This window comes from Eleutherodactylus coqui, chromosome 8 (genome assembly GCF_035609145.1).
Source record: "Eleutherodactylus coqui strain aEleCoq1 chromosome 8, aEleCoq1.hap1, whole genome shotgun sequence".
In the NCBI taxonomy this organism is placed as follows: Eukaryota; Metazoa; Chordata; class Amphibia; order Anura; family Eleutherodactylidae; genus Eleutherodactylus; species Eleutherodactylus coqui.
The window spans coordinates 145,077,763-145,094,172 of NC_089844.1; the positions used below are offsets into that span (position 1 = coordinate 145,077,763).

The window sequence follows — 16,410 nt, forward strand, 5'->3', positions numbered from 1 at the left end:
CACAATGCACATTAATTCTACAAGACAAAAGGAACAGAAGCGTTAATTGGAAAATGCTTTCAGTCCACTCTCTTATCAGCAACCCTCCCCCAATAATAAACACTGCACATTCTTTCTATAATACCAAACAGACAGGATTACTGGAGAATACCCACAACGGCTCAAGGTATATATCTCATCTACCTTTATAACAACCCACCCTCTACTAGTAATCCGTCTGGACAGGACATTTTAGCTATACACAGAGACTGACGATTATTTTCAATGACCAAAACCTCAACAATATCCTGGAGACATCAGCCGTCACAAAGCATGGCTATATTCCCGCGTATATACCTTTCCACATATGAGAACATAACACGCTCAATCATACGGGTAAATATGCGTATCATAAATCTTAACCTCACACTATTTACCTAGGAGCAAGTGTCACTGGCGCGCTCCCTCAGACTTAAACAGCCAAGTCCGCCCTTCCGACACATTAATCCTCACAGAATTTGTCTCTTGGTCTTGTATACACAATTTTTAACAGTCTCAGACATAATATACCCAGCATACAAAATACCCCTTAGGCAGGTTAAAACGGTGGTCTTTTTTCCGAGTAAGAAAGAACTATATTACCTGCCTTTCATTGATTTATCACTCTGGATCAGAAACAGGCAGAAAAGCAGTCAGAATTCAGCTCACAACGGTAGATTTACATAAAGCAATCTTACCGTGTTCTGTAGATTTTCGGGCCCCTGAGTTCTGCGTGCCATCTGCCCATCTCTGTATTTTTCCAGAATGAAAGAAATCAAAATCTCTAACTCGGTCCACCTAGGAGACGCCAATTGTGCTGGATTATGGTTTTCTCCAGCAGGCTTCGGGGTATTTTGTAGCTTCCAAATTGTATAGTGTGCACACATTATCGAGCAGATTAGACACAAGCGATCAGTCTCATATCCAAAATGGCTCTCTGGGCAGTAACACCCAGACAGCCCCTTTTATTGTAAAGCATACAATGGGCGTGCAACAGGTTACATCAGTAACATATAGGATTCTCATTTGTCGGATCATATAGAATCCCCCCTCCTTCCTGCCCACCTTCTCTCAAGTCCAATGTATAAGCAAGTCTTTGTCTTACGTACTTTCAGTTTTGAGCACATGTTTGTATCTCTTTGTTGTGAGCTGGATTATGGAGAAGTTTCTGTGTGGAGGATGGGAAAGGACTGGGGAAACACTCAAGATGAACACGAGCAATGACATATAACACTGATTTAACTCTTTCCTTATGCAGCAGAGTTCCACATTAGGCTGAGGTCACAAAACACACATAATACGTCTAATTTAGTACAAATCGATAGACATTTTATACTAACTAATCATCATGTCTATCACAAGGTTACTCTTTAGCTTGACTCTTAACGCAATGTGATATCACGGTGTGCCTTGCTATGAGGGTGGTTTATTTACAGTTTGACTTGCTTTACAATGGTTTTTGTTGCGTTAAGTTAAGAGAAGAATAGCTTTTTAATAAGATAACTTTCTGTGATGTGCTATCACAATCAAGGTACAATTTGTTCCATCTGTAGGTCATCAGTAATTTAGTGCCCGAAAACCCCTTTAATGGGTCTGCTCCACTCCTAGCTGTTTTGCTGCAGAAAACAGACAGCTCTGTACATTGCACAGTGGCCCGGAATAGTCCTGCAGGCTGAGTCCTATAGAACTGAATGGGTCTGCAATACCAGCCAAGGCCACTGTGTAGTGCACGGAGCTGTCTGCTTCCTGCAGCAAAACAGCTAGAACTGAGAAAACCCTTTAAGTTTAGATAAGAGGTTAAGTTGAACGGTAATCTATTTGTGGCAGTAGGTAGATTAGTAGAATTGTTAACTAGATAGTTTTTTCCCAGAGGCACATAGCTCTAGTCCTTTTGAATGTTTTTGTTTATTTTATTATTTTTGCCCAAATTCGAATGTTATTTTTTAGGAGTAATAAAACCCCTTTAAGAGTTTCTATGTATGTACATATAATCAAGCTTTTCGTTCATATAGGTCATGATATACCCCGTTGTGGTAACTCTAATATTGAAGAAATCACTCGAATGAGTGAGGAAACATCTTAAAAATGTTTGTAGCAGGTTATTTTACCTCATACCTCCACTGAATTTACCTACAATGCCTATTCAGCAGGTAATGTGTAGAAGTGGCCTTTGTTTTGTTATTCTTTATCATTTTTAAGTGTATTGACCACCAACAGTTTTTTATTTTTGACCTCTTTAAACCCCACTAATGATTCACCCAGAAAATTGTTTACGATTAGTGAGCGTACTCGTCCGAGCTTGATGCTCGTTCGAGTATTAGGGTGTTCGAGATGCTCGTTACTCGAGACGAGTACCACGCGATGTTCGGGTTACTTTCACTTTCATCTCTGAGACGTTAGCGCGCTTTTCTGGCCAATAGAAAGACAGGGAAGGCATTACAACTTCCTCCTGTGACGTTCCAGCCCTATACCACCCCCCTGCAGTGAGTGGTTGGGAAGATCAGGTGTCACCCGAGTATATAAATCGGCCCCTCCCGCGGCTCGCCACAGATGCATTCTGACGGAGATCAGGGAAAGTGCTACTGATGCTGCTACTGCTATAGGGAGAGCGTTAGGAGTTATTTTAGGCTTGAAGAACCCCAACGGTCCTTCTTAGGGCCACATCTGACCGTGTGTAGTACTGTTAAGGCTGCTGTGAGCAGTGTTGCACTTTTTTTTTTTTGTATATCGGGCGTGCAGAGCATTGCGTCCTCAGTCTGCAGTCCTTGTACATAGTATAGGGCCAGTACTGGTGAGGCAGGGAAAGAGATATACTGTCTATATAGGCAGTGGGCTTTTTCAAACAAATTTGGGAAAAATACTATCTTTGGGCTGCCTGTGATCGTCTTGAGTGTACTGCGTCTCTGCTGGGGGTAGTAGTCCTAATTATTACGCAGCTAGGTGTTACAGCAGGCTTGCGCAAAATTCTTTCCTGGCTCTGCATTGCCCGTTACATCACCGCCGTCATCCCGTCCAGAGGGAAACAGTCTGCAGTAATTTTACATAGTATAGGGCCAGTAGTGCTGAGGCAGGGACAGTGAAAAAGGTGAAAGACATACACTGTCTATATAGGCAGTGGGCTTTTCCAAAAAAATTTGGGACAAAAAAATCTATTTGGGCTGCCTGTGACCGTCCTGAGTGTACTGCGTCTCTGCTGGGGGTAGTAGTCCTAATTAATACGCAGCCAGCTAAGTGTTACAGCAGGCTTGCGCAAAATTCTTTCCTGGCTCTGCGTTGCTCATTACATCACCGCTGTTATCCTGTCCAGAGGGAAACAGTCTGCAGTAATTTTACATAGTATAGGGCCAGTAGTGCTGAGGCAGGGACAGTGAAAAAGGTGAAAGACATATACTGTCTATATAGGCAGTGGGCTTTTCCCAAAAAATTTGGGACAAAAAAATCTGTTTGGGCTGCCTGTGACCGTCCTGAGTGTACTGCGTCTCTGCTGGGGGTAGTAGTCCTAATTAATACGCAGCCAGCTAAGTGTTACAGCAGGCTTGCGCAAAATTCTTTCCTGCCTCTGTGTTGCCTGTTACATCACCGCTGTATTCCTGTCCACAGTGAAACAGTCTGCAGTAATTTTACATTGTCCAGGGCCAGTAGTGGTGAGGCAGGGACAGTGAAAGAGATATACTGTCTATATAGGCAGTGGGCTTTTTCAAACAAATTTGCGAAAAATACTATCTTTGGGCTGCCTGTGATCGTCTTGAGTGTACTGCGTCTCTGCTGGGGGTAGTAGTGTGAACCGAGAGCAAGGCAGGTGGTTTGGTCTCCGCAACCAGAAAGGACGCACACGGGGTGGTTAAGTTAAGAAAAATGTATTTACTACAGGTTAATAAAGGCAAGTTAATGGTAAAAGAACAGGAATAAGGACAAGCACAATACACAGTATAGTTGGAACAATTCAAGTTAGATTTCACAATATATTCCACGTTTACTATGTCCACCTCCATAGCACGGACACTGAAAGAACAATAGTCCCAAAACTATCCCTGACTGACCCTAACTTCACATTTGGGTGCGCACCCCTCTTACCAGTGGTCCGTGTGGACTGCTTACAGTTTGTAGAAGCGCGCGTTGGGGTCCGATGTCGTCCTTTTCTAGTATAGCGAAGTGTCCTCTCCTCACGGTTATCACAACATCCGAGGCAATAAGATTCTTCTCAGCAGGCAGGAAAACAAAATGGAGGCAATGAAATCCAACAGCAAGTAGCTCAGCACACTGACAGTCCTGCAGAATCCATACACCGCGGGGTGATATAAGCCAGGGTTGTGCAGTTACCGTCCGGTTCTCAACAGCACTGCCAGTCTTTAGCGTTGGCGGCAATGTCCACAGCCACAATATCAGTATTACTGGTTAGCCACTGGGCACAGTCCTTTCAGCATGGCTCCACTGAACATTCTGTCTCTTTATACTCTGTCTGCCTCTGGACTGAATTACACACAGGTTAGCTGCACAGGAAAGTCCTCTAAGATCTCCACACACTCTCAATGCAGCACAGACACTTGGTTCTCTCTCTGCAAAGATGCCTGCTGCTCTCTCTGTGTCGTCACATCCTGCTTCTTTCTCATACTGGCAGGCTGACCTCATAGGGGTGTGTCCCTCCAGCATCACATTCCCATTGCAGGGGCTGCTGACCAGAATCACAGAAACACATATACACTCAACTTTAACACAGTATAAACAAATGAAACTTGGCACATCATTGGGCTGTATATTAGGACAAGTATATGCACAGAAGCAGCACTCCTATTGCCATAAGGCTGGGACACAGTCTGTATATTACAGTAGTCCTAATTATTACGCAGCTAAGTGTTACAGCAGGCTTGCGCAAAATTCTTTCCTGGCTCTGTGTTGCCCGTTACATCACCGCCGTCATCCCGTCCAGAGGGAAACAGTCTGCAGTAATTTTACATAGTATAGAGCCAGTACTGGTGAGGCAGGGAAAGAGATATACTGTCTACATAGGCAGTGGGCTTTTTCAAACAACATGGACAAGCACAGGCGGGCAGGGCCACTATATCTCCCTGACGGCACATTGGGTGAATTTAGTGGAGGCTGTGACTGAGTCAGAGCCTGGGACTGCTCACGTCCTACCCACCCCCAGAATTGCGGGCCCCAGCTCGGTGCTGGTATCTGCGGCGGTGTATGCTTCCTCCACTAAACCACCCTTCTTCTCCTCCTCCTCCTCTTACGCAACCTCTGTCTCACAATCAAGATGTGTCAGCAGCAGCACGTCGCCAGCAGTCGGTGTCGCGCGGCGTGGCAGCACAGCGGTGGCCAAGCGTCAGCAGGCCGTGCTGAAACTACTCAGCTTAGGAGAGAAGAGGCACACGGCCCACGAACTGCTGCAGGGTCTGACAGAGCAGACCGACCGCTGGCTTTCGCCGCTGAGCCTCCAACCAGGCATGGTCGTGTGTGATAACGGCCGTAACCTGGTGGCGGCTCTGCAGCTCGGCAGCCCCACGTCTTTAATTTGGTGGTTCAGTGCTTTCTAAAAAGCTACCCACGCTTGTCAGACCTGCTCGGAAAGGTGCGCCGGCTCAGTGCACATTTCCACAAGTCCAAGACGTACGCTGCCACCCTGCAATATCGGTTTAATCTGCCAGTGCACCGACTGCTGTGCGACGTGCCCACACGGTGGAACTCTACGCTCCACATGTTGGCCAGGCTCTATGAGCAGCGTAGAGCTATAGTGGAATACCAACTCCAACATGGGCGGTGTAGTGGGAGTCAGCCTCCTCAATTCTTTACAGAAGAGTGGGCCTGGTTGGCAGACATCTGCCAGGTCCTTGGAAACCTTTCCACTCTCATACCCGAAGAGGAAAGGGGTTCGAGAGTGATGCTATACCACAGGACCCTGGCGGACAAACTGATGGTAAAATTCCCATCCGACAGCGCTAGTGGCCAAAGGCGCAGTTCCGAGGGCCAGGTAGCAGGGGAGGCGCAGAGATCAGGCAGCATGTATAGCACAGGCAGGGGAACACTCTCTAAGGCCTTTGACAGCTTTCTGGCTCCCCAGCAAGACTGTGTCACCACTCCCCAGTCAAGGCTGAGTCGGCGGGAGCACTGTAAAAGGATGGTGAGGGAGTACGTAGCCGATCGCACGACCGTCCTCCGTGACGCCTCTGCCCCCTACAACTACTGGGTGTCGAAGCTGGACACGTGGCCTGAACTCGCGCTGTATGCCCTGGAGGTGCTTGCTTGTCCTGCGGCTAGCGTCTTGTCGGAGAGGGTGTTTAGTGCGGCTGGGGGAATCATCACGGATAAGCGTACCCGGCTGTCAACCGACAGTGCCGACAGGCTTACACTCATCAAGATGAACAAAGCCTGGATTTCCCCAGAGTTCTCTTCTCCACCAGCGGACAGCAGCGATACATAAACAATACGTAGGCTGCACCCGCGGATGGAAGCATCGTTCTCTATCACCATCAAAAACGTGGACCTTTTAGCTTCATCAATCTGTGTATAATATTTATCCTCCTCCTCCTGCTCCTCCTCCTGAAACCTCACATAATCACGCCGAACGGGCAATTTTTCTTAGGCCCACAAGTCTCAGTCATATTACTTTTGTAAACAATGTTTATACGTTTCAATTCTCAATTCAATAAAGCGTTGAAACTTGCACCTGAACCAATTTTTATTTGAACTGGGCTGCCTCCAGGCCTAGTTACAAATTAAGCCACATTAACCAAAGCAATTAATGGGATTCACCCGCCCTCTTGGTTGGGCATGGGTAATTTTTCTGAAGTACATTTGTACTGTTGGTACACCAATTTTTTGGGCCCTCGCTTACAGTGTAATCCTACTAATTTTTAGCCCACCTGCATTAAAGCTGACGTTACCTCAGCTGTGCTGGGCACTGCAATGGGATATATTTATGTACCGCTGGTGGGTTCCAGGGAGCCATCCATGCTGTGGGTCCACAGGGACTTCACATTAGGGATTTGTACCTGCCAGTGTCTATGTATTAAAAACCCCGGTCAGACTGGGGCATGCAGTGTGGGCCGAAGACCACCTGCATTTAATTGGACGTTACCTCAGCTGTGATGGGCACTGCAATGGGATACATTTATGTACAGCCGGTGTGTTCCAGGGAGCCACCCATGCTGTGGGTGCACACGGAATTCCCATTGCGGAGTTGTACCTGCCTGTGACTATTTATAAAAAACCCCGGTCTGACTGGGGCATGCAGACACCTTGACAGAATGAATAGTGTGTGGCACATGGGTTCCCCATTGCTATGCCCACATGTGCAGCTCCTGATGGAGGTGGCACAGGATTGGATTTCTCATTGCTTCTGTACAGCATTATGGGCTATCGCCCCGCCCCTTTTAAAGAGGGTCGCTGCCTGGCCGTGCCAACCCTCTGCAGTGTGTGACTGCAGTTCCTCCTCATGGCAGACGCACTTATAAATAGACATGAGGGTGGTGTGGCTATGAGGCCAGCGTGTGGCATGAGAGCAGCTGAAGGCTGCGCAGGGACACTTTGGTGTGCGCTGTGGACACTGGGTCGTGCGGGGGAGGAGGGGTTGGGCAGCATGTAACCCAGGAGAATTGGCAGCGAAGTGTCATGCAGGCAGTGATTGTGCTTTGTTGGAGGTAGTGTGGTGCTTAGCTAAGGTATGCCTTGCTAATGAGGGTTTTTCAGAAGTAAAAATTGTTGGGAGGGGGGGGGCCCACTCTTGCCGCTATTGTGGCTTAATAGTGGGACCTGGGAACTTGAGATGCAGCCCAACATGTAGCCCCTCGCCTGCCCTATCCGTTTCTGTGTCGTTCCTATCACTTTCTTGATTTGCCCAGATTTTCACAAATGAAAACCTAAGTGAGCATCGGCGATATACAAAAATGCTCGGGTCGCCCATTGACTTCAATGGGGTTCGTTACTCGAAACGAACCCTCGAGAATCGCGAAAAGTTCGTCTCGAGTAACGAGCACCCGAGGATTTTGGTGCTCGCTCATCTCTAGTTACGATCTGACTCTATTCTTTTCATTTCTTTTAGGTCAGATGTGCTGCTGCAATTATCTTGTAAGTAACTGTTAAGAAGCCCGTAATATAATTGCAAAACTCCCCAATCTCCATCAATCTACTACATCTTCATAGATCATACAAGGATGAATTAGTGACATATAATGCAGGGTGAGTCAAAAGTCTGGACACACCCATTTAACTGGTGTAATTAGGAGAGAATTGACCTCCAATGTGTCAAAGCCTTATTTGGGAGGAGATTCTGCATTTTTTTGGTTGAGAAGACATTTGCAGCCATTTTAAAATTCGCCATATAGAATTCAGTTCGGGTTTTTCAAAGTGGAAGTGGGTCATATGAGATATCATTCTAGGATGGAATTTACTCAAGATCGCACTAGAAGTCTCATTTTTACCCTGTCTTTAATTGTTTAGGAGTTAATGAAGGGCAAAATTGTAACAAAGCGCTTTACATGTCGTATTTGTTGTGTTCACCATTCTACTGGGTGCACAAGGTTAAATATTAAATAGTCTTTGTGAACCAGGCCGAAGAACCGCAAATGATAATTCTTCACAGCACTGTAGAAGTTGCCATTTCAAGTGAACCATATGGTATTCTTTTTACACATATACAAGGGACTTTAAATGGTCCCAGAGATAAAAGTCCAAAGGCGTTAATGGTGAGATGTTATAGGACACCAGATTCCCATCTGTGCTCAATGAGAATAGTGAGTTCCCACATTACTTCCCACAGGATGGCGAACCTGTGTACGTTGCTGTACGCAGATGACTGGAGACTGAATTGGGAGTAGAGGTCTAGTACAATACCCGCCAAGGTCACCGCGCATAAAACCTTTGGAGTTTAATCTCTGGGGCCTTTTACATTGTTTGCCTTCAATGGTGAATCCTACAGTGCTGTATAGTAGTATCACCTGCATTTCTGTGCACATCCGGCAGAATGATGGACACATTAAACACGTCACATAAAACCCTTTACCCTCGCTTAACTCCTAAACCATTATGGCTCGTACCCACTTGCAATAGGTTTTCTAGCGATGCGAGAGTGAGTGAAAACGCATGATTATGAAACTAATGATTTTCAGTGGTTACATTCTCATTTGTGATGTCTTCATTGAAGGCTTGCAGCGCCAAGAAAAATCTGCGCTATCACCCATTATTCTCAATGGGGTAGGCGGCAGCAGCGCTGGCCCCATTAAAAACATAGGGAGTACATCACGCACCCTGCCACAGCTTTGACAGCTATGGCAGGCGAGTCCTTCATCTCCGTGGGGACCGTGGGGATGAAGGAATTGCCTGCCACAACTGTCACAGCTGTGGCAGTGGTCCCTGATAATATCCCATTGCTTTCAATGGGTCCAGCGCTATTGCCGCCCCATTGAAAGCAATGGGATAAAGGCATCCCCTGCAGCCATGATTTTTGGGGGAAGGGCTTGAAATATAAGCCCTACCCTGAATATTATCCCTAGCTATAAAAAAAAATGTAAATAATTTTACTTAGAAGAGTTGTCCGACTCTTCTCTCCGTCCCCGGCAGTCTTCATCTGTCTTGTGGTGGTCGGGGATTGAAAAATGCCCACCTCCAGAAAGTGCTGCTTCTGATTGGCTGAGTGCTGTGACCAATCAGAGACTGCATTCAGCAGTCATTAAGTGACAGCTGAGCGCTGCCTGTGATTTGTCACAGCATTCAGCCAAACAGAGGCAGCGCTTTTTGGAGGCGGGGATTTTTCAATCCCCAGCCACCAGAAGACAGATGATGACTGCTGGGGATGGAGAGAAGAGCCGGACAGCTCTTCTAGGGGAGTTCACTTCTTTTTTCATAGTTAGGGATGATTTTCTCGGTAGGGTTTATATTTCAAACCCACCCCACCCCTTCGAAAATCATCGCTGCAGGGGAATGCCTTTATCTTATTCCTCTCAATGAGGCGGCAGTATTGAAGGCAATGGAATGTCATTGCAGACCTCCGCCACAGCTGTACTTCTTATGTTTTCAATGGGCCTGGTGCTGCCCCATTAAAGACAATGGGCAATAGCGTTGATTTTTTTTCAGTGCTGCGAGCCTTGAATGAAGGCACCACAAACAAGAATGAAACCATTGAAAATCATTGGTTTCATAATCATGCATTTTCACTCACTCTCGCATCACTACAAAATAGAGATGAGCGGGCATACTCGGATAATGCAGTTACTCGAGCAAGCATCGCTCTTCTTGAGTAACTGCATTCTTGTCCGGGGGGGGGGGGCGACGAGGGGTAGCAGGGGGGAGAAAGATCTCTCTAACTCTCCCCCGCTCCCCTCCGCCACCCTTTCCCCCTCCCGAGCCTGCTCGGACGAGGATGCAGTTACTTGAGGAGAGCGATACTCATCTCTACTACAAAAGCTATCGCAAGTGGGTAAAAACCCTTAAAGAGAGGGCAAAACTGACCCTTCTATTGTGTTTCTGTGTAAATTCCAAGCAAGACTGATTTATGACATGAGCCACTTCCCATTTGAAAAACCTGAGCCGAGTTCAATGAGGCAAATTTCAAAATTGCTGAAAATGTCTGCTCAATTAAAAAATGCAGCTTCCCCCCCAATTAAGACTTTCCCACTTTGGAAGTCAATTTTCCTCTAATTACACCAATTAAAAAGGTGTGTCTGAACTTTTGCCTCACTGTGTATACTGAGCAGAAAAAAATGATAAAATGAAGGACAAAAGTAGATATGACAATAAACAAAGTCATGCTATGTTGACCCTACCACCACAGTATAAACAGTGCAGAATAGTCTACCATTGTGTCTACCATGATTACCAGGCCATGAGCACCCATCTCCCCAACAAACTTTAGTTGGTACATTTTACTCTTAGTTATTGGATGTGAACTCACAGTTTAGTTTAACCAGTAGCAGCAGGTTTAGATTAGACATACAAATGACACCACTCTACTACAAAACACTGTGAAAGATATACCAAGGCGTTTTTTTCTTTTTTAAAGAATATTTATTATAAGCAGATAGCCACAGAGACAAAGCAAAGCTGAAGAGAGTTGCTGGCAATGTCTTATAGGGTATACAGTGAATGAACAATCAACGCCGTGAGTGGCTCATCTTTACAATCACAGAAATGGTCAAATATAGTAATACAATACTTCTGTTGCTTTGGCAAGATCAATGGTTGATACATTAGTACAGTTCATTGCATAACCGTTCTCTAGGGAGATATATCAGAGCTTTAATCTGAGATTGTATTTATTGATATAAGTGCAATGATGGCTTTATTCCACAATGATCATTAATTAAAATAATTATAATGTCTGAGCCAGCAGCAGTAATGGATGTCACTATAGTACTGTATATGCATCTAAGGTGATAATCGCCATCTTCATTGGAGGCTGGACATTGGTCTTCATTGTGGTTAAATTGGAGGTTACACATTCAGAAGGTAACAGGAAAAGTTGTGATCTTACAAGAAAATGTTTTGCTACTGATCAAACTAAACATTCGAGAGAAAAGACGTTGCAGGATAGTCCAAAACTCTTGATTCTACGGTAGCATCTCCATATACCCACTTAGGTAAATAGCAATGGATGGACAATGGCTTGGCTTGATGATTCTCATTAAAGGGAACCTTTCATTATGCTTCAGTCCCATAAACCACATTATGGGGATCAAAGCTGAGGGAATTTGAAGTTTGGGGAGGAATTCCTGCCACAAAGTTGCTGCATACATACAGTGTGACTCTTTTCAGCTGGCTATTTGCACAAGTTCCCCCATTCATCTCTATGGAAGAGTGCATGCACACAGACGGTGAAGAGAGTCACGCTATGTGCGCACAGCAACTTCACGGGGACACGTGGCAGGAACGGGATACTCAGTGAGTATGAAACACAGCTCCCCGGACTCACCGTTCCATCACTTTTGAGACCTATATCATACTTTATGGGGCTGAAACATAATGACAGGTTCCTTTTACATCTGATTGCTAATTCATTCTTAGAATGTCTGCTATTGGCCTAGTTACTAGAGTTGTGGCAGTCTAAAATATTGATATCACATCCTGGGCCGGAGATTTGAATATAAGCAGATTCAAGACTTGTAGTTATGTGGCCTGAAATCTGTAACAGGACCCCCAACTATCACACATATCTTATATTATCAGCCGCATCATATATGGGTCAAAGGGACCTTTTAGCTTCTTTCAGGATCCAGAAATTACTTTCTATACAGTCAAAAGACAATAAATCCAATGTTGAACTGTACAGCAAATATGGTTTATCTTTGTTAAAATGGCGTCTACCTTCCTTGTCGAAGGCAAAATGTTTTTTTTTTGTTTTTTTTAAACGTCTATCATTTATGCTGCATAAATGATGGACGATGAGCTGATCGCTGATTGTTCAGTGTAAATAGTAGCCGTTCAGCACTGAACGACTGCTGTCTTATGCCAATGGAGAGGGGCAGGGGAGCGAAAGGAAAGAAATTTCCTCCAGCCGCCCCGCTGTGAGCCAGCGATACTAGCTGCTGTGCAGCAGCACGAGAGCTAGTATGTGTGGGGACAAATGTCGGGCATCGTTTGCCCGGCCCTCGTCCCGTGTAAAGGGCCCTTTACTGTCTTACTGATCTGTCAACATATTAATATAATTGGAAAAACAGCAACTAATTAGATCCCTTATTTCATTTCATTACCATCCTACATAAATGACAGCAAGATTTTGATTGGTTACTTTGAGGCCCAATGTCTCTAGCATTTTACTAAGCTACAGCAGCACAGGAATGTGAAGTGTTGTCTTGGGTGCAGAAATAAGAACATCTCTTCTCACAGGAATCCTTAATCTAAACTATTGACATCGGACCTTTTTTGTTAATAAACATACTGACGAGGCTTCAATTTCTTTGTAGTTCTCTTATTAGAACAGTATCTCGGCCTTTAAGATGTTCTAAGTGGGTAATTTAGGAATTGCCAGACCACTGAAGGTAGTTGTAAATTGATATTAAATAATACATTGCCTGGGTGATGGGTAAGGTATTTCTATGGAGACTTGTCAGAGTGATGGGTGATGGATGATGGCTTAGGGAGTCATGCCATTGGAGAGAAGCTCAACGCTGGTGGTTTTTAAATTGCACAACACCTGATAAACGTTTAGTGCCATTGCTGGGTTATAAACCATGGCTTCGTCACTTGTGATTGTTCCACAGAATGATTGTCCGAAGAAATTCAATCCCCAAGCCACTGGACTTGAGTATCCCATAGTACAAGCGTCTCCTGGTAACAAAAAAAAGAAGCACACAATGTGTCATGATCTTTCTTCCAAAAAGTGGCAGTTCTAGGTTAGCAAGGAAGCATAGTATAGTCTTCAGGACCTATGAGACCTATGCAACTTTCTAGTATACTTTGTTTATAAATTACACCAAAGTAAAACAAAAGTTAGCAGCGCTCCAGTGCTAGAATAGTGAGGATAAGATGATATAGGAGTATTGCAGGAGGAAAAAGGTGACCACTTACTTTACAGGGGTGCCTTGTAACCGGCACCCCTGGATCCTAGAAGGCAGGCAAAATCGTTAGATGCAGCAAGGGAATAATCTTTTATTAGAATACGACGCGTTTCGGCCTGGTCACGGGCCTTCCTCAAGCATAAAAGATATATAAAAAGACATAGTATTTATGTATAACACTTCCACACCACATCATTATTGACGCTCCACGGACCACACTGAGAAGATGATGTCATCAAAAAAGGCTGAATAGCGTCCCCTGGGTGGACGGGCAATTGAGTGAAGGCTCCAATAGGAGGTTGGTGTTATACATAAATACTATGTCTTTTTATATATTTTTTATGCTTGAGAAAGGCCCGTGACCAGGCCGAAACGCGTCGCATTCTAATAAAAGATTTAATTCCTTGCTGCACCTAACGATTTTGCCTGCCTTCTGGGATCCAGGGGTGCCGATTACAAGGCACCCCTGTAAAGTAAGTGGTCATCTTTTTCCTCCTGCAATACTTCTGTATCATCATATCCTCACTATTCTAGCACTGGAGCGCTGGTAACTTTTGTTTTACTTTGGTGTTGTTTATTTCTATTCCGTGGCTATATTTTTACCCCTGGAATTTGCCATGACGCTCTCTTGAGGATGTCTCAACTGACCAGTGCTTAGTCCTATATTTGGATCTTGGTGAAAGAATCCAGACCATTGGCGTTATACGCCACCTTGGATTGTGACGTACCGGAGCCTGTTATCTACTACACATGTCGTATTTCAAATCTCTACAGGATAGCCATCTATAAGTGGCATTATAGAAATTGCTGTATTCCTTCTGGGAAAAAAAGATTTATTGTATATTTTACACTAGTAGGATTCTGAGTTATTACCCTATTTTTCTCTTTATAAGACGCACTGGATGATAAGACACACCCCATTTTAGAAGGGGGAAAAGGGGCAGCAGCAGTTCCCGCTGGTGCTCACCACCAATCAGCAGTACGTATGGGCAGCAGTGGGGAGGAGAGAAAACTCGTAACTGATCGCACATTTGTTAGCACGATCATGAGTTTATTAGTGCGACCGCAATTAAGTACACGCGATCGCGCGTTTAAACACGTGATCATACTAACTAATGCCAATGCGACACATGCAATAAAAATGCATCTTATAAAGCGAATAATACAGTAATTACCCTTAGCTTTGTTAAAGCAGTTGTCCGGAATTGAAAACCATGGCTGCTTTATTCCAAAAACAGTGCCATACCTGTACACAGGTTATTTGTGGTATTGCAGCTCAGCCCCATTCACATCAATGGAGTCGAGCTGCAACAGCAAACACAGTCTATAGACAGGAGTGGTGCTGTTTCTAGAAGAGACCAGCCATGTGCTTCTAGTCATGGAAAATCTCCTTAAAGGGGTTTTGTCACTTGATACTATTAATGATCTATTGTCGGGATAGCAGATTGGCAAGGACCCGCTGCTCCACTTCTCCGCCAGTCAGCTGATTGTCTGGCCCTCTATCATTGCAGTGGGGCCGGATGTCCCCACTGCACTGATAGAGGGTATGATAGGCGGTTTCACTCCCATTGAAATCAATGGGTGTGAAGCCATCTATTACACTTTCAACCCTGACCAACAGGGCCGGACATTCACATTGGTGGTCAGGGTTAGAAATGTAATAGACGGCTTCACTCCCAAGGATTTCAATGGGAGTGAAGAAGACTATTACATTTCTGGCCCTGACCACCAATGTGAACGTCAGGCCCGTCTGTACTGACAGAGAGTCAGACAATCAGCTGATCGTCTGGGATGCTGAGTGGCCAATCCTCACCGATCTCCTATTGATAACCTATCCTAACGATAGGTCATAAACAGTGACAAAACACCTTTAAAGGGAACCTGTCACCTCCCTCCTGCACCACAAACTAAGTTATGGTGCTGTTAGGGGGCATGAAAGGGAGCTGGGTGATTTATTTTTTAATCCTCTGTCCTCCTCTGAAGTCACCATGCATCAGGAAAATCTGTTTTCAGAGTCCTGTGCACGCACTCTCTTATACAGGTCCATGGGAGAGCATGTGCATGGCAAGGCAATCTGAAAAGTGTCGGACTGCAGTGCGGCACGCCATCTTCGGTGGCTGACAGAGAAGCAACGCAGAGGTCAGTAAGTATAAGGAAGTACAGCACCCGGCTCCCTGTCACATCTGTTAACAGCACCATAACTTAGTTTAGGGTCCTGGAGAGAGGTGACAGGTTCCCTTTAAGTTCCCTCCCACACACAGCAAACACCTTGGACAAGATGGAAACTGGGAAGTGGCTCTTATACTGCAAAATATATTGCATCCAGTGCCTTTTTTTGTTCTGCTGATTATTTTCCTGACCACACTATAGAATAGAGCTCGTTTTCACACAAGCTTTACTTACCAGTATTGCTAAGCTGGTACTTCAAATAGCGTTTCTGGAAATCTCCAATATCTGTTCTCTGTACAGGGTTGAGTTCAGCGAATGAATCGCCAAACCACTGATTACTGCAAGACAAATATGGTGTCATAAGATATATCAGTCGCTGCACTGTAAAAATTGAGTAGTTGCTTGATAATTATGGATCACCATATGGGACCCATTTACGTAAATTGTTTACAGAAGTACAGGGGGTGGACAAAAATATGGAAACACTTTATGAAATGCATGGGATTTAATCATTAGCACTGAGCTGCCCTTTTGACCCCTGCTTGACTGAGAGCTTTCCTGCCAAATTTGTGTTTACTTCACCTCTTGCCCTGCTCTGGATGGTTTTGGGAGCTAACTGGTAACAGCAACTGAGTGGCTCAAACCCCTGACCAATGGAACCTTGTTGCTCGGGCAGATGTTCATTTCTGCCCAGCAGCATCTGTGTCATATTACCACCACTTAAAATTGGTCA

General features: G+C 45.0%; 1 protein-coding gene across 2 annotated transcripts in view; it reads right to left on the reverse strand.

Annotated features, from left to right (window-relative positions):
• The window catches only part of LOC136576957 (uncharacterized), a 299,361-nt gene that overhangs the window by 205,032 nt on the left and 77,919 nt on the right, over nt 1–16,410 (reverse strand). Inside the window, exons 47-48 of one of the 2 annotated variants that reach the window (XM_066576622.1) lie at nt 15,912–16,015; nt 10,997–13,278 (exon numbers count right to left, since the gene is read on the reverse strand). The exons of the other annotated variant lie outside the window; for it this stretch is intronic. Of the exons in view, the coding sequence (XP_066432719.1) occupies nt 13,085–13,278; nt 15,912–16,015 (298 nt within the window). The 3' untranslated portion in view covers nt 10,997–13,084. Of the gene's footprint in view, nt 1–10,996; nt 13,279–15,911; nt 16,016–16,410 lie in introns of those variants that run through there. 2 annotated transcript variants of the gene reach the window in all.